The sequence below is a fragment of the Equus quagga genome, chromosome 1, assembly GCF_021613505.1.
Source record: "Equus quagga isolate Etosha38 chromosome 1, UCLA_HA_Equagga_1.0, whole genome shotgun sequence".
In the NCBI taxonomy this organism is placed as follows: Eukaryota; Metazoa; Chordata; class Mammalia; order Perissodactyla; family Equidae; genus Equus; species Equus quagga.
The window spans coordinates 49,840,477-49,859,438 of NC_060267.1; the positions used below are offsets into that span (position 1 = coordinate 49,840,477).

An 18,962-nucleotide genomic window follows, 5' to 3' on the forward strand; every position below is an offset into this window, starting at 1 on the left:
GGCCATCCCACCAGGTGTAATATCTATGTGCCCCACAGCATCCTATACTTCCTTCATCATAGCAATTATCATGCTATGATTGCCTATTTACATGCCTATAATAACACTGACTTGTAGATTATGCAGGATATGGATTATGTACATCTTGTTATAAACCCCTGCACTGCCTGAAAGGTGTTGGTTAGTAGCAGATATTTATTGAATAAATGACTGAATAAACTTTACTACTATCCACTACAGAGTAGCTAAATGTATATATATATTAACAATACTGTGCAGAGAAACTGGATCTCTCATACATTGCTGGGAGGAATGTAAATTGGTACAGTCACTCTGGGAAACAGTTTAGCAATTTCTTAGGAAAAAAATTTAAAATGCGACTACCATATACAGCCCAGCAATTGCACTCCTGAGCATTTATCTTGGAGACAGGAAAACTTAGGTTAGCGCAAAAGCCTTTACATAAATGTTCGTATCAGCTTTGTTTGTGATACGTAAAAACTGGAATCAGCCCGGATGTCCTTCAATAGGTGAATGGTAAACACTCCGTGGTACATCTATACTGTGGAATACTACTCAGCAATCAAAAGGAACAGACGACTGATAAATGCAACAACTTGGATGACTCTCCAGGGAATTATGCTGAGTGAGAACAAAGCCAATCTCAAAAGTCTGTGTACTGTATGATTCCACTTATATAACGTATTGAAATGACAAAATTTTAGAAATGAGGACAGATCAGTGGTTGTCAAGGGTTAGGGACGGGGTGGGGCAGGATGGAGGAAGGTTTGGCTATAAAAGGGCAGTAAAAGGTATCTGAACTGTTGGAACTGTTCAGATCTGACTGTGGTGTTGGATACACAAACCTATACAGGTGACAAAGTTGCATAAAACTAAATACACACACACACACAAATGAGTACAAGTGAAACAGGAAATCTGGATGAAATTGATGGATTGGGTCAATGTTAATATCTTGGTTGTGATACTATTCTACAGTTTTACAAAATGTAACCATTGAGGAGAACTGAGCAAGGTGATAAGGAATCTCTCTATAGTATTTCTTAAAACTGCATGTTTTACGGGCCGGCCCTATGGCTGAGTGGTTAAGTTCACGCGCTCCGCTTCAGCAGCCCAAGGTTTTGCTGGTTTGGATGCTGGGCACAGACGTGGCACTGCTTGGCAGGCCACACTGAGGCAGCATCCCTCATGCCACAACCAGAAGGACCCACAACTAAAAATATACAACTATGTTCTGAGGGTTTTGGGAAGAAAAAGGGAAAATAAAACCTCTTAAAAAAACTGCATGTTTTAAAGTATGATTATCTCTATTAAAATTACAATATAATGTAAAGGTCTTTGGTAGTATGGAGAGAAGATAGGACACCATTGGCTTAATATACATATGTTTTTGAAACCACAAGTCAAGAGGAAGCAGAGGGGCCAGCCAGTGGCAGAGTGGTTAAGTTCGCACACTCCGCTTCGCTGGCCCAAGGTTTCTCTGGTTTGGATCCTGGGCGCGGACATGGCACCACTCATCAGCCCATGCTGAGGCGGCAGCCCACATGCTACAACTAGAAGGGCCCACAACTGAAAATACACAACTATGTACTGGGGGGCTTTGGAGAGAAAAAGCAGAAAAAAAAGTGGAAGGAGAAAAGATATCCGCATAAGTGATAAGAGTAAAAAAAAATCATTTGCAAAGAATGTATGGAAATATATTAATGAACCAGCAAAAGAGAACTAGGCTTCAACTGGAGCGCAGTGGTTGCTGAAGGCATTGACAGCAAAATGCTGCTGCATAGAGGATCTCAATGGTGGCAAAAGTCTCCCATTGACTCACGTTAACTTGGAAGTAGGAGAGAAAGAAGCATCACTACCCTTAGGGAAAGAACTGAACTGTAGGATCAGCAGCAGAATTGGGAGCTGGGAAGTAAAAGTTGTTGTGGGTATGGCTGTCGCCTGAGTTGCCAAGGTTTCAGCAAATGAGGATAATCCTGATCCCTCCTTCAGCTACTCCCTGCAATAGCCAAGAGCCCTGGTTGGTCCCTGTGCCCCACAATTTGCTATCACATGGAGCATAACACCAAGAACAGCCAAGAAGAGAGCACCAGGGACCAGCAAGTAAGCCACCCCTGGAACGTGGCAAACTATATTCTGCATGGGGCGGAAGGGGAGATTCACTTAGTTATTTCCAACAATTGTTAATTGAGCCTGCTAAATTGGCACTCTTCTAAGCACAAGAACAGGGAAAAAAGCAAGACTTTATCTTCATGTTCATAGAGCTTGTATTCTAAAGGGGGAGAGAGGGGGTCGCCCCGTGGTGAAGTGGTTGAGTTTGTGCGCTCCGCTGTGGCGGCTCAGGGTTTCACCGGTTCGGATCCTGGGTGCGGACATAACACCACTCATCAAGCCATGCTGAGGCGGGTCCCACATGCCACAACTAGAAGGACCCACAACTAAAAATATACAACTATGTACCGGGGGGCTGTGGGGAGAAAAAGCAGAAAAAGGAAAAAAAGGGGGGAAGATTGGCAACAGTTTTTAGCTCAGGTGCCAATCTTTTTTTTTTAATTAATTAATTAACTTTTTTGAGGAAGATTAGCCCTGAGCTAACTGCTGCCAATCTTCCTCTTTTTGCTGAGGAAGACTGGCCCTGAGCTAACATGCGTGCCCATCTTCCTCTACTTTATACGTGGAACACCTACCACAGCATGGCTTTTGCCAAGTGATGCCATGTCTGTACCTGGGATCTGAACCGGTGAACCCCAGGCCACCAAGAGGTGGAACATGCGAACTTAACTGCTGCGCCACCGGGCCAGCCCCTTAGGTTCCAATCTTTAAAAAAATAAATAAATAAAGGGGGAGAGAGACAACAAGTAAACAAACACACATGTAAAGTCAGTAGCGACAAGTGCTATGGAAAGTGTCGTAAGGGACAGAAGGTGATCGCGGAAGGAGGCTACCTTGGAGGGGTTGGTCAGGCAAGGCTTTTTGAAGAGGGATATTTAGGGGCCGGCCTGGTGGCGCAGCAGTTAAGTGTGCACGTTCCTTGACTTGATGAGCAGGCGTAGGTCCGCATCCGGGATCCGAACCGGCAAACCCTGGATGGCAGCATCCCATGTATAAAATAGAGGAAGATGGGCATGGATGTTAGCTGAGGGTTAATCTTCCTCAAAAAAAAAAAAGAAATCAAGTGTTGGAAATCCCATCCCCTGCAGCAACCAGGGAAGATTGGCTCTTACTACTGGCAACACTTACCCAAACAGATATTGCCACAAAACTATTATTATATCTCCTATCTATTCTCCTAAGGGCCCTTCTGCCGTTCCTAAAAGTCATTTGTTTCTCCATAAGTGCCTTTTCTCTTCTCCCTTTCCCCTATTAAGAAATCATTGGTTTTCCCATAAGTATGCTTCTCCCTCTACACTTCTCCTACTAAGATGGTATAAAAGCCCCAAATTCTAATTGTCTCCTTGAGTCGCTTTTTTTTTTTTTTGAGGAAGATTAGCTCTGAGCTAACATCTATGCTAATCCTCCTCTATTTTGTGTGTGGGATGCCTCCAGAGCATGGCAGACGAGCAGAGTAGGTCCACCCCCAGCATCCAAAGTCACGAACCCCAAGCCGCTGAAGTGGAGTGTTCAGAACTCTAACCACTCAGCCACGGGGCCAGCCCCTTCCTTGAGTCACTTTTTTGTGAACTCCTGTATGTAATTTTGTCTTTTCTCTTGCTAATCTGTCTTTTGTCAGTTTAATTCACAGGCCCCCAAAAGCAGAATCTAAGAGAACAGAAGAAAAGTTTTTCCTCCTGAGCAGTGTGTGTGTGTGTGACATCTGTACATTTGTCCTAGATGGTAGGGGGATGGCAGGGAGTGGAGCTGTGTGTGGCGCAGCTTCCTGTAGATGGAAAATGGCTATAGCTGGGGTGAGGGACTAAGAACAGAGATTAGCCAGATAGCCAGGAAAGAGGACAGACTCAGCAAACACTATTCTAAGTGTGGCCTGAAGAATAAACCTGTCACCCTTAAAAGAAGGAATAGGAAACTTGAGCACTGAGATGGAAGAGGAAGGGGATAGCTGACACCTTGGGATGGGCACTGCTCGGACTGTAATCCAAAGTGGGGCCCTTGAACCAGCTGGTCCACTCAGAGGGGAACTTACCTATAAAAGAAGGTCGTATTGTTGATGAGAGGACAGTTCCTCTGCAGGAGGTGAAGCAGCAGTGAGAACTTTAGAAAGAGATTGAGATATATTCTCAGTATCTGCCCCTAGGCTTCAAGGCCACATGAGTTGGGACGAGTTTGTAAGTGAGCAAAAGTGAGGCCATCTTGTGATGCTAAATGGCCCTGGCCCCTTCTCTGTGTGACTGCTCACTGCTCTATACATACTCTAGAAAATTCACATGCTCTCCTGATTTATGGCCTCTGCTTACGTATGTACTCCCCTATGGCTTGATAGATTGAAACTTTGCTCTACGAGTTTCTCTCCAAGAACAGGCTGACCACAGGCAGGAAACACACCTACAAGGTATCCACCACAGCTGACAGAAGAATGGAACAATAAAAGACCCTGGAGTCCATCGTGCCTGAAGGAAACCCCCTCCTTACTGCTCATTTTCCCTAGATAACTACCTCAAGATTCTGTAATTTTTGAAGATGGTTTGTTTGAGGCATTATTCTGCCATCTTCCCAATTATGCTGGCTAATCGAATTAAAGCTTCCTTTCTGGATCCCTAACTCGTTGTGACTGAGTGGCCCAGACTGCGGCAAGCAGAGGGAGCCCATTGGCCGTTATCAGTTTGAGGGATGAAAACACACCACCTTCATCACCACTCTTATTCAGTACAGTGCTGGAGGTTTTGGCCAGAGCAACAGAAAGGAATAAAAGGAATCCAAACAGGGAGTAAAGAAGTGAAATTCTCACTGTTTGCAGACAATGTGATCTTATATATAGAAAACCCTAAAGACTCCATTAGAAAACTAATAGAAATAATTAACAACTACAGTAAATTTGCAGGGTACAAAATCAACTTACAAAAAACAGTTGCCTTTCTATACTCTAATAATGAACTTACAGAAAGAGAACTCAAGAATACAATTCCATTTACAATTGCAAAAAAAGAATAAAATATCTAGGAATAAATTTAACCAAGGAGGTTAAGGACTTATACAAGGAAAACTATAGGACACTATTGAAAGAAATAGATGGTGACATAAAGAGGTGGAAAGAGATTCCATGCACATGTATTGGAAGAATAAACATAGTTAAAATGTCCATACTACCCAAAGCAATCTACAGATTCAGTGCAATCCCAATCAGAATCCCAATGACATTCTTCACGGAAATAGAACAAAGAATCCTAAAATTCATAAGGGGCAACCAAAGACCCCGAATTGTTAAAACAATCCTGAGGAAAAAGAACAAAGCTGGAGGCATCAAAATCCTTGACTTCAAAATGTACTACAAATCCATAGTGATCAAAACAGCATGGTACTGGTACAAAAACAGACACACAGATCAATGGAACAGAACTGAAAGCCCAGAAATAAAACCACACATCTATGGACAGCTAATCTTCGACAAAGGTGCCAAGAACATACAATGGAGAAAAGACAGTCTCTTCAATAAACGGTGTTGGGAAAACTGGACAGCCACATGCAAAAGAATGAAAGTAGATCATTATCTCATGCCATACACAAAAATAAACTCAAAATGGATCAAAGACTTGAAGATAAGTCCTAAAACCATAAAACTTCTGGAAGATAATATAGGTAGTACACTCTTTTTTTTAAAATTAAATTAAATTAAATTAAATTTTTTTTTGAGGAAGATTAGCCCTGAGCTAACTTCTGCCAAATTCTCCTCTTTTTGCTGAGGAAGACTGGCCCTGAGCTAATATCCATGCCCATCTTCCTCTACTTTATACGTGGGACACCTACCACAGCATGGTGTGCCAAGCAGTGCCATGTCTGTACCCAAGATCCGAACAGGCGAACCCCGGCCTGCTGAGAAGCAGAACATGCACACTTAACTGCTGCACCACCGGGCCAGCCCCGGTAGTATACTCTTTGACATCGAACTTAAGAGGATCTTTTCGAATACCATGTCCTCTCAGACAAGGGAAACAAAAGAAGAAATAAACAAGTGGGACTTCATCAGACTAAAGAGCTTCTGCAAGGCAAAGAAACTAGGATCAAAACAAAAAGACAACCCACCAATTGGGAGAAAATATTTGCAAATCATACATCCGACAAGGGGTTAATTTCTATAATATGAAAGGAACTCACACAACTGCACAACAAAAAAACAAACAGCCTGGTCAAAAAATGAGCAGAGGATATGAACAGACATTTTTCCAAAGAAAACACACAGATGGCCAATAAACACATGAAAAGATGCTCAACATCACTAATCATCAAGGAAATGCAAATCGAAACTACGCTAAGATACCACCTAACATGGGTTAAAATGGCTATAATCACTAAGACTAAAAATAACAAATGTTGGAGAGGGTGTGGAGAAAAGGGAACACTCATACACTGCTGGTGGGAATGCAAACTGGTGCAGCCACTATGGAAAACAGTATGGAGGTTCCTCAAAAAACTGAAAATAGAAATACCATATGACCCAGCCATCCCACTACTGGGTATCTACCCAAACAACTTGAAGTCAATAATCCAAAGTAACATATGCACCACTATGTTCATTGCAGCACTATTCACAATAGCCAAGACATGGAAGCAACCCAAGTGCCCATCGACTGATGATTGGATAAAGAAGATGTGGTATATATACACAATGGAATACTACTCAGCCATAAAAAAAGACAAAATCATCCCATTTGCAACAATACGGAAGGACCTAGAGGGAATTATGCTAAGCAAAATAAACCAGACTGAGAAAGACAAACACCAGATGATTTCAGTCATATGTGGAATGTAAGCAAACACACAGACAAAGAAAACAGTTTAGTGGTTGCCAGGGGACAGGGGGTGGGGGGTGGGCACAGGGAGTGAAGGGGAGCACTTATGTGGTGACAGTCAAGAAATAATGTACAACTGAAATTTCACAATGATGTAAACTATTATGAACTCAATAAAAAAAGGGAAAAAAAGAACTGTTAAAAAGATTTACTACAGAGAGAATTATTTTGAGCAAAGAAAGATATATTAAGATGGGAGAAGGAGTGGTAAAAAAAAGAAAGAAATGTGCGGCTAAAACTAAAGAAACAACTATCGTATTTTTAAAATGACTGTGTCTGGCAGTAAAAATTACTATAATAGTACGTGAAACAGGATGCAAATTGTAATAAAACTGTCTGAGGTTCTCGTATTGTTTGGGAGAAATACGTCAAAATTGATTGGATTTATGCTTTTTTTTTTTTTGAGGAAGATTAGCCCTGAGCTAACATCTGCTGCCAATCCTCCTCTTTTTGCTGAAGAAGACTGGCCCTGTGCTCACATCCGTGCCCACCTTCCTCTACTTTATATATAGGACGCCTACCACAGCACAGCATGCCAAGCGGAGGCATGTCCACAGCTGGGATCCAAACCGGCAACCCCCAGGCCACTGAAGTGGAATGTGTGCACTTACCCACTGCGCCACCAGCCAGCCCTGGATTTACACTTTAATTAAGATTTAAGTATGCGTTGTAAGGGTATGTACCAAAATAATAGAAAAAAAATAGTGTGCTATTTCTGAACCAAAAGAGGAGAAAAAGGAAAATAAAATAACAAAACAAGACAGAAACTTGATAAATCAAAAAGAAGACAAGAAAGGAGAAGAAAAAAGGAAAAGAAAAAGAATAAATCAAAACAGAATAATAATATCATCATCTAAAATTTAAAACCAGGTAATTCTCGCTGCTCTGTAGAAAATGATTTTGGAGAGAGGGAGCATGGAAGTGGAGTCAGCCATGCAGGATTGTGGCTGTGGCCATGGAAGCATTGAGAAGTGGTCAGCTTTGGGATCTATTTTGGAAATAAAGCTATAGGACTTGCTGATGCTCAGATACTGTTCTTGAGACTACTTTTTACTACTTTTGACAATGTCTGTTTTTTTTAAAGTAGGTAAGATCATTTCTTTTATGATTCTCTTCCTTAAGAGGCCTTGAACTGGTCTGTTGTCTATAAGTCCATGGCCCTTGATAGGAAAAGTTTCCCTACTCTGCTGGAAGATGGTCACTAACTCTTTGTTGCACCACTCAGGATGATTTGGAGCTGGCTTCAAGGCCTTAAATCTTTCCCATCCCATTTGCAGACTCATCTCCTTTACCCCTTTGGAGTCACTTACATTGCAGTCTTAAGCTACTGCACGCTCATTCAGTGTTAGAAGCTGTAAAGAAGCTGTGACAGGAAAGGTAGTGGAATGAGCTGGATAACAGCTACTAATTTGTATATTATTTGTACTAGGATAAAAAATCCCACCTGTGGCTGAGAGTAGAGCCACCTTTGAAAGAACAGACGAGGTTAACTGGTAGGAGAAACAAAGCAAGAGGGTATCATGTTGGTTTTACAATAACGAGAGAAGCTTTGGAAATGGGTAGGGAGCATTGTCACAACACACAGCAAAAGAGATCTACCTGGACAAGAGTAATCATAATAATAGAAGTAGTTTAAATGATAGCATTGCCGAACATCTGCTGGTGCCAGATGCTGTGTATGAGATTTCTAACCCTTCCAACAACGCTGAAAGGGAGATTTTGTGCCCATTTTACAGACAAGGAAGCTGAAGCTCAGAGATCATCTTGTCCAAGGCTGTCTAATTCAGGTCCGGATTTATCTGACTCAGAAGCCAATACGCTTTGCATTATAGCATCTTTTATAGGTTCACAGGTGGCTGAGTTTAGATGGTGAAATAGACAACAGAAAAGACACAGATTTGGACAGCGATGTGAGAGATAAGACAGAGGAAACAGCCCTTAGATCTTCAAATTAGAATGCTGGCTAAGAGGACGGGCCTATCACTAAGTGGTGAGAAGAGAGACAGGCTGGCATCCAGCTTCTATGTACTGGAGAAGTTCAACAAATTTCTCATGTATTTCAACTTATTTAAACTAATTACTATACCCCTAACTTCTAGCGGTATGCTGGAAAAAATAGAAGATAATCATTTGATAGCCTCTTTTATTTTGCGTCAAATGAAAAACAACAAGGAAACAAGGTGCTTTTTCAAAGTTTATTTCAGATAAACCCAACTACGGTCATTATGGTGTTCAGTTGTTACAGGTGTAAGGATATACTGGATAAATCACCATATAAGAAAAGTTTGCCCTTTTTGGCAGCTTGATATATTTCCTTTTAAGAAGCAATAAGAATTATATAACTCCTTTCCTTTTTTTTTTTTTTAACTGTTTAGAAGTTCAGAGGAAAATACAATGCTCAATTATAGTATTTATATTAGCTTGGTGTTTATTTTTTTGTAAGTCACTTCAAATCTGTTTTGGAAAAATTAAATTTCAAATAAAAGCAAAAAAAAAAAAGGAAAAGAAAAGACCACCTTGAGAGGAAAGTCCAGGAAAATCACCCAGATAGTCCAACTAAATAATATCTTTAGTCTTTCCACGAACATGCCACTCACCAGAGAATTGTAATAGAGGGAAACTATAACGGAGACAAAAAATGTTACTTAAAACCCAAGAGTGCTATCTGTATTATCTCCCAGCACATTCTGCCCACACTTTTGTAATCATCTTTTAGCTGATTGTGCTTCCAGTCTTTTCTGCTTCCAGTCCAAAAGGCATCAGATGTCAGGTAAATATTAAAGTGCTATGTTAGTATCTCTATGCTATTCACAAATTCTCCAGAGATTCTCCTGCCAACAAGGTCAGCTTCAATTTCCTCAGCCTGATAGCACTTCAATTTTGCTTTCTCATTTATTTCCATAAACTCTTCTCTAGCCTAACTAGTTTACTCATCATATTCCAAGCACAATCTCTGTCAATTCTCTCAAACTCTTTGTGTCAGTCAACCTGGAATCTCCTCCCTGTCTTTGCCAATCCAAATTCTACCCTTCTTTTCGGATGCGACTCAAATCCCGCCTCATCTGTGAACCATTTCCTTCCACAGCCTGACATGTTCCAGCTCCCCCGTGAGCTTTTCCAACATTAGGTAACTGAATCTTCACTTATCGATGAACATGCCCTGTGCTACCATTCCTGTGACTGTCTTAAATGATTCTTTAACAGTTCTATTTTTTACCTAATTTTTTATTATGGTGAAAGAAGCATTGATTTACTGTCATTTGATCAAAATCATTTGTGGACATGAATAGTTAAAAATAATAATAAACCTTATTTAAGAATAATATTACTATATTAATAAATAGGAAAGTTGGACGTTGCCCAAGGACACAAGCACAAGTAGGACACACACAGAGTTTTTGCACTTTCCAAGAATACGAAACATGCCTGCCTCCCCCACCCCCAGTTCATTTTACCTTTGTCAGAAGCCATGGCGCTCTGTCACTGGACTCTTTCCCCCGGAGCTATATATTGTGCTGATTGCTCCTGCCAGCAACATGCCTGAACACTGTTTCTTCAGGTGTGACCACTGCCACCTGCTTGGGTAGATGACTCATTCCTGACGGGGCAGTCACTGGGTATCTAGACTGTACAAACAGGTAGCAGATTATGAGGGAAATTGGTGTAGGGATTTGCATCAATGGTTGATAAGAAAGCTTATGATGCAAATAGCATAAATCCTCTAGAGTAGATTACCGAGGATATCCGAATTCCAAAGTTCTTCCCTAGTAACATCGGAATTTAGTAACCTATCCCTTCACTTTTAATTAAAGTTAAGGCACCACTGATTCATCATTCTTTATTGGAGAGGAGAGAGAAAGAGCAAAGGGAAGAGAGAATTAACCTGTTTCTATAACCTGAGGTTTTCATGTTACCTGGTGAAGACATCGTGGCCTTGCCCTTTAACTATTATTCACTTATTTCTGACTTCCTCTTATTTCGCTCTTTGCCCCAAATTCTGTTGGAAAGGGGAGGGGCACTGTTAAATAGAAAATCAGAAGGACTTTGGCCTCTGAGTCAGATAATGAGTGTACAAGTCCTGGGTGATCTCTCTCCCTCCGTGAAGCTAACACTAGGTGTATGGTCAGGTCCACTTCTGCTTTTTTATCCTCCTTGGAAAAATGAATGCTATCCTCCCTATTGCCATTGCCCCCTATGGCCTCACCCCTCTGGGTTTCAGCACACACTCCCAGAATTGAAGTCACTCTCAAGACCTAAGGCTTCATCGAGTTCTCAAATCTAGAGCCCCCGAACTTTGAATCTCAAGTCCCATGAACCTTAGACCCGAGCCCTAAATAGAAGACTTTAATTAATTATGAAAATCATCTGGAGACTCCACAAGACGAAGCGGTTGTCTGGGGTGACAGGCAAGAGTGTTATAGAAGGGGCCGAAGTCCCACATCATGAACGAAGATCCTTCAGAAACCAAGAGTTTCAAAGTTAGGCATGTGTGGGAAGTAGAATCATGGCCCCTCAAAGATATCCTGGAATCTCTGTTACCTTAAAATGGCACAAAGGACTTTGCAGCTGTGAGTAAGGGAAGGATTTTGAGGTAGCAAGATTATCCTGGATCATCTGGGTGGTCCCCGTGTTATCACAAGGGTCCTTATACAAGGGATGCAGAAGGGTCAGTCACAGAAGGACACGTGAAGACGGAAGCAGAGATCTGAGTGATGTGATTACTGTTTGGAAGGGGGCCACGATTCAAGGAATGTGAGCAGCCTCTTCGAAGCTGGAAAAGGGGAGGAAATGGATTCTCCCCAGAGTGTCCTGGAGAAATGCTGTCCTGATGACACCTTGACTTTAGCCCAGGGAGACCCTATTTTGTATTTCTGACCGCCAGAGCTGTAAGAATTTATGTTGAGGGGCTGGCCCCATGGTGGAGTGCTTAAGTTCTCGAGCTCTGCTTCAGTGGCCCAGGCTTTCAGCGGTTCGGATCCTGGGCAGGGACGTGGCACTGCTCATCAGGCCATGCTGAGGCGGCATCCCACATGCCACAACTGGAAGGACCCACAACTAAAATGCACAACTATGTACCGGGGGGCTTTGAGGAGACAAAGGAAAAATTTTTTTTTTAATCTAAAAAAAAAAAGCCTGAAAGAATTTACGTTGATTTACACCTCTTAGTTTGTGGTAATTTGTTACAGCAGCAATAGGAAACGGATACAGTAAGACACGCTCACAGCAGGCACAGATGCAATAATCAGAGTGGCAAGTAATTAGTTTGTTTCTCCTAGAATTCCTATTGAGCACTTGACTCATCTGTTTTGTTTTAGAAAACACAGAATTACCAGATATGATAGACGATCATGACATTAATTATTTGTAAGAGAGGTCAAAGATAATCAACTATAAAATATAACTATTCAGTCAAGGTCAGTGTCCTGTTCCTGGAAACTTAACGGATTTTGAAAAATATGCGCATATACTTATGCAATCACTCCACAATTGAGACATTTAAGATTCTCATCTCCCAGAAAAGTTCTCTGTATCTATTTGTAGTCAATCCTCCTACACCCAGTCCGGGCAACCGTGATATTTCAGTCACTATAGATTAGTTTGGACTGTTCTATAGTTTCATACAAATGGGATCATACAAGGTGTAAACTTTTATTTTGTGGATACAATTCCTTTGTCATATCTGTATATATATTTTCCTCAGTCTCTGGCTTGCCTTTTCATTTCTTTAATGGTGTCTTTTGAAGAATAGAAGTTCTGAATTTTAATGGAATTTGATTTATCAATTTGATTTTTTATGGTCAGTGATTTTGGATCCTTTTTTTTTTTGAGGAAGATTAGCCCTGGGCTAACATCCATCTCCAATCCTCCTCTTTTTTTTGCTGAGGAAGACTGGCCCTGAGCTAACATCCCTGCTCATCTTCCTCTACTCTATATGTGGGATGCCTGCCACAGCATGGCTTGATAAGCAGTGCTTAGGTCCACACCAGGGATTCAAACCAGCGAACTGTGGGGTGCCAAAGCAGAGCATGCGAACTTAACCGCTGTGCCACAGGTCTGGCCCTGATTTTGGGTCTTGTCTATAAAATTATTACCTTTTCAAAGAACATGAAGATGTTCTCCTATATTTTCTTCTAGTACTCAAGTTTTAGTTTTAGCCTTTACCTTAGGTCTATAATCCATTTTTTGAGTTAATTTTTCTTTATGGTGTGATGTAAGGGTCAGGGTTGATTTTTGTCCATATGAATATTTTATTAGTCAGCTAGGGCTGCCATAATAAAATGCCTCGGACTGGGTGGTTTAAGCAATAAACATTTATTTTCTCACAGTTCTGGAAGCTAGAAGTCCAACATCAAGGTTCTAATCAATCTGGTTCTGCTGAGAACGCTCTTCCTGGCCTGTAGACACTACGTTTTTGCTATGTCCTCACATGGCCTTCCGTGGTGTGCACACCCTCAGGGACTGGAGAGCTTTCTCAAGCGTCTTCTCACAAGGACACTGATCCTATCAGGTCAGGGCCCCACTTGTATGAGCTCATTTAACCTTAATACTTCCCTAGAAGCTCCCATTTCCAAATACAGCCACACTGCGGGTGAGGGCTTCACGGATGAATTTTGAAGGACACAAACATTCAGTCCATAACGGATATCTATATCCTTTCCTCCTATATGGACATCTGGGTTTCATAGCACCATTTGTTGAAGAGATTATACTTTTCCCATTGAATTATCTTGGCACCTTTATTGGAATCAATGATATTTGTGTGAAATTGTTTCTGAAATCTCTCTTTCATTCCATTGATCTATATGTCTATCATTATGATTATATCACCCTGTTACAATTATTGCAGATTTATAATGTCTTAAAATCAGGTAGTATAAATTCTGATTTTCCCAATTTTTCAAAATTGCTTTGGCTATATAAGCTTTAATTTGTCAATTCCTACAAATACGCCTCTGGGATTTTGATTGGCATTGTGTTGAATTTATAGATCAACTTGAATAGAATTGAACCATTGAAAGACTGGGTATTTCAAATCACAAACATGGTTTATTTTTCCAGTTATATAGGTATTAATTTCACTCAATAATGTTTTGCAATATTCAGTGTATATCTCCTACAGTTTATTAAATTTATCTCTTAATATTTAACGTTTTTAATTTGATTGTAAGTGGTGTTGGTTTTTTTTTTAAAGATTGACACCTGAGGGGCTGGCCCCGTGGCTGAATGGTTAAGTTCACACACTCAGCTTTGGAAGCCCAGGGTTTCACTGGTTCGAATCCTGGGTGTGGACGTGGCACCGCTCATCAGGCCATGCTGAGGTGGCATCCCACATGCCACAACTAGAAGGACCCACAGCTAAAAATACACAACTATGTACCCGGGGACTTTGGGGAGAAAAAGGAAAAATAAAATCTTAAAAAAAAAGATTGACACCTGAGCTAACATCTGTTGCCAATCTTTTTAATTTTTTTCTCCTTCTCCCCAAAGCCCCCCAGTACATAGTTGTATATTCTAGTTGTAGGTCCTTCTGGCTGTGCTATGTGGGACGCCGCCTCAGCATGGCTTGATGAGTGCTGCTAGGTCCGCACCCAGGATCTAAACCAGCAAAACCCTGGGCCGCCAAGTGGAGTAGGTGAACTCAACCGCTGGGCTGCAGGGCTGGCCCGAGGTGATGCTGGTTTTTAAATTTTATTTTCTGACACTTCACTGATAATATAAAGAAACAGAATTGATTTTTGTATCTTGACCTTGTAACCAACACATGAACTGGTAAATTCACTTATTTCTAATAGATTTTTTTGTAGATTCCTTAGGATTTTCCAGGCACATAATCATGTTGTCTGCAAATAAAGACGCTTCACTTCTTCCTTTACAACATGTGTGCCTTTTTATTTCTTCCTGTTGCCTTATTGTAATGGCTAAGGATTCCAATACAGTGTTCAATAGAGAACATTCTTAGGGGGAAAGCATTCTGTTATTCATCTTTAAGTACGATGTTAGTTGTGTGTTTTCCCAGATGCTCTTTATCAGGCTAAAGAAGCTCCTATCTTTATTTCATTGAGAATTTTTATCATGAATGGTTGTGAACTTTGCCATATTATTCTTTTGCATCTTTGGAATGATTATATGATTTTCTCCTTTATTCTGTTAATGTCTAAGTGCCATATAATATTGCCTTATAATTCTTCAAATTTTATTCATATCTCTGGTTTTATTGCCTTTCTCTTAATCTTGATTTTTTTGCTTTTTCTCTTTTTGTTCCTTGAAACATGTGCAAGACTGCTACACAGAAATAAAATCACACACCTTTCATGAATTGATTTCATTTTTAAAATTTTTAATTGAGATAAAAAACACATAACATAAAATTTAGTATCTGAACAGAAGGAGGAATAGCAGCTGAGGGTAAAGGAATGAATAAATGGGTTACATCATTAGGGAAACCCAATATTATACTAACACCCCAGAAAAGGCTCAGAGCAAGAGATAATATTGTCTCTGAGCTCAATTATACCAGAGGCCTGAAAGGGTGAAGCTGTAAGTTTGCCCAGACCACTCCTGCTTTTGGATGCTGACAAAATCTCCAGTGGAAGCCTGTAAACCTACCTGGCCTCACCCTAGGAGACATTTTCATATGCTATGATAAGAGACTGGACTAATTATTAATGACTAAATGGAATTCTAGTAATGTGCCAGTAGTGTTTTATTTTTATGATTATTTTGCTGTAAGGGATCCATGTTTTAAGATAGGGAGTGGATATTGTGATATTGTGTTTTGTAAAAGAAATGTATTTGTGGTCTTCTTTCTTGTTCCTGACACAGAGCTCCTAAAACCCTTGGAATTTTCTAAGTGATGAGAGCTATAAAGGTGTCTTTTGTTATGTTGATGAGGTAACTTTTGGAAAGTCCCCAGGTACCCTAGTGCTGGGGGCGGTCACCAGGGGAATAAGCCCCATGATTCGAGGGTTGGAACTTTTAGCCCCACCCCATTACTCCCCGTCCAGGTAGGGAAAAGGGGCTGGAGATTAAATCAATCACCAATGGCCAACGATTTAACCAACCAGGCCTACGTAATGAAGCCTCCATAAAACCCAAAAGGATTGAGTTCAGAGAGCTTTTGGGTGTGTGGACAAGAATGCATCCACGTGCACGGAGGGTGGCACATTCCGAACTCCAAGGGACAGAAACTCCTGTACTCAGGACTCTTCCAGACCTCACCCTAGGTACCTTTTCATCTGGCTGTTCATCTGTTTCCTTTAATACCCTTTGTATTAATGGTAATCTATTAAGTAAGTTGTTTTCCTGAGTTCTGTGAGCTACTCGAGCAAATTAATCAAACACAAGGAAGAGGTCCTGGGAATCTTGGATTTATAGCCAGTTGCTGAGAAGCACAGGTAACAACCTGGACTTGCTATTGGCATCTGAAGGGAGGGGGCGGTCTTGTGGGACTGAGCCCTTAACCTGTGGGATCTGATGTTAACTCCAGGTAGATAGTGTCGGAGCTGAACTGAATTGTGGGACACCCAACTGTTGTCTGCAGAGAACTGGAGTATTGCTTAGTGTGGGAAAACCTCTACACATCTGGTCAAAGAAGTGTTCAGTGCAAAACACTGAAACACAGAGTATTTTTCCTTTATATCATCTCAGCCATTTTTAAGTGTACAGCTCAACAGTATTAAGTGTATTCACACCGTTGTGCAACAAATCTACAGAACTTTTTCATTTTGCAAAACTAAAACTATATACCCATTAAACAACAATGCCCCATTTTCTTTTCCTTCAGCTCCTGGCAACCATCATTCTACTTTCTGTTTCTATGAATTTGACTACTTTTGATACCTCATATAAGTGGAATCCTAGAGTATTTTGTCTTTTTGTGACTGGCTTACTTCACTTAGCAAAATATCATCAAGTTTCATTCAAATTGTAGCATGGGACAGGATTTCCTTTTGTCAGGCTGAATAATATTCCATTGTATGTATCTACTATGTTTTGCTTATCCATTCATCCATTGATGAACAGTGGGTATCTTCCACATTTTGGCTATTGTGAACAGTGCTGCTATGAACATGGGTATGCAAAAATCTCTTTCAATCCCACTTCTACTTTCAATTCTTTTGCATATATATCCAGAAATGGGATTGCTAGATTATATGATAATTGTATTTTAAATTTTTTGAGGAACCTCTATACTATGTTCCACAGCAACTGTACCAGCCAAGGGTTCCAATTTCTCCACAAACATGCCAACACTTATTTTCTGGATATTTTTTTAAATAGTAGCCCTCTCAATGGTTGTGTGGTTAACTGATTTTTAAGGAGGGTGTCAAGACTATTTAACAGGAAAAGAATAGTCTTTTTAACAAATGGTCCTGGGATAACTAGATATCAACATACAAAAGAATGGATTTGGATCCCTTTCTCAAAGCATATACAAAAAATTAACTCAACATGGATCAAAGATCTAAATGGAGGTACTAAAACTATCAAACTCTTAAAAAAGAGCATAAATGTAAATCTTCATGACTTTAGATTAAGCAACAGTTTCTTAAATATGATATCTAAAGCACAAACAACACCACCCAAAAAATAGATAAATTGGACTTTATCAAAATTAAAAACTTTTCTGCTACAAAAGACACTGTCAAGAAAGTGAACAAACAACTCATAGAGTGGGAGAAGATATTTGCAAGTTACATGTCTGATAAGGGTCTAGTGTAACAATTATATAAAGAACTACTATAATGCAACAGTTAAAGGGAAATAACCCAATTAAAATGGGCAAAAATTTAAATAGGCATTTCTCCAAAGAAGATATACAAATAGCCAATAAGCACATGAAAAGATGCCAGTATCCTTAATCATTAGGAAAATACAAGTCAAAACCACAATGAGATATTACTTCATAACCACTAGGATGGCTATATTCAAAATATTTGACGATAACAAGTGTTGGTGAGAATATGGAAAAATTGGAACTCCCATGCATTGCCATTAAGTAATGTCAAATGGTGCAGCCACTTTGGAAGACAGTTTGACAGTTCCTCAAAACATTAAACATAGAGTAATCATATGATTCAGCAATTCTAAGAGGATTGAAAACATATTCACACAAAAATTTGTACATGGATGTTCATAGTAGCATTACTCATAATAGCCAAAAGGTGGAAACAACTCAAATGTCTGTTAACTGATGAATAGGTAAATAAGTTATCATCCGTCTACATGATGGAATATTATTCAGCTCTAAAAAGGAATAAAGTACTGGTACATGCTACAACATAGATGATACTGAAAACCTTATCCTCAGTGAAAGAACTCAGTCACAAAAGGCCACGTATTGTATGATTCCATTTATGTGAAATCTCCGGAATTGGCAAACCCATAGAGAGAGAAAGTAAGTTAGTGGTTGCTGGAGAATGGGGGAGTAGGGTGGGGTTGAATGCTTGAGGAGGTCTGCTAATGGGTATGGGGTTTACTTGGGGGGTAATAAGAATGTTCTGGAGTTAGTGGTGATGGTTGTACACCTTGTAAATATAATTTTAAAAACCACTGAATTTTATGCTTTAAAGTGGTGAATTTTATAGCATGTGAATTTTATCTCAATTTTTTTTCTGCTTTTTCTCCCCAAATCCCCCAGGACATAGTTGTATATTTTAGTTGTGGGTCCTTCTAGTTGTGGCATGTGGGACGCCGCCTCAACGTGGCCTGACGAGCGGTGCCATGTCTGCGCCCAGGATCCGAACCAGCAAAACCCTGGGCCGCAGAAGCGGAGCATGCGAACTTAACCACTCGGCCACGGGGCCAGCCCCTCAATTTTTTTAAAGATAGAAAAAAAAGTTAGTTGGAGTAAGGCGAACAAAAATGAAAGCGTTCCAAGAAAAGTCAGGGGATGGTCTTGCCTGAAGCAAGAGAGAATTCAGTAACACAAGGGAGGAGCATGAGCAGAACTGCGTTTTAGAAGTGCCACTGAGCTGT

The 18,962-nt window shown here is 40.4% G+C and overlaps 1 protein-coding gene across 1 annotated transcript in view; it reads right to left on the reverse strand.

Annotated features, from left to right (window-relative positions):
• The window catches only part of APOBEC1 (apolipoprotein B mRNA editing enzyme catalytic subunit 1), a 14,521-nt gene extending 3,984 nt beyond the window's left edge, over positions 1–10,537 (reverse strand). The window contains exon 1 of the mRNA XM_046652448.1: positions 10,439–10,537. Coding sequence (XP_046508404.1) covers positions 10,439–10,454 — 16 coding nt within the window. The 5' untranslated portion in view covers positions 10,455–10,537. The remainder of the gene's footprint in view (positions 1–10,438) is intronic.
• Between the last annotated feature and the right edge of the window lie 8,425 nt (positions 10,538–18,962).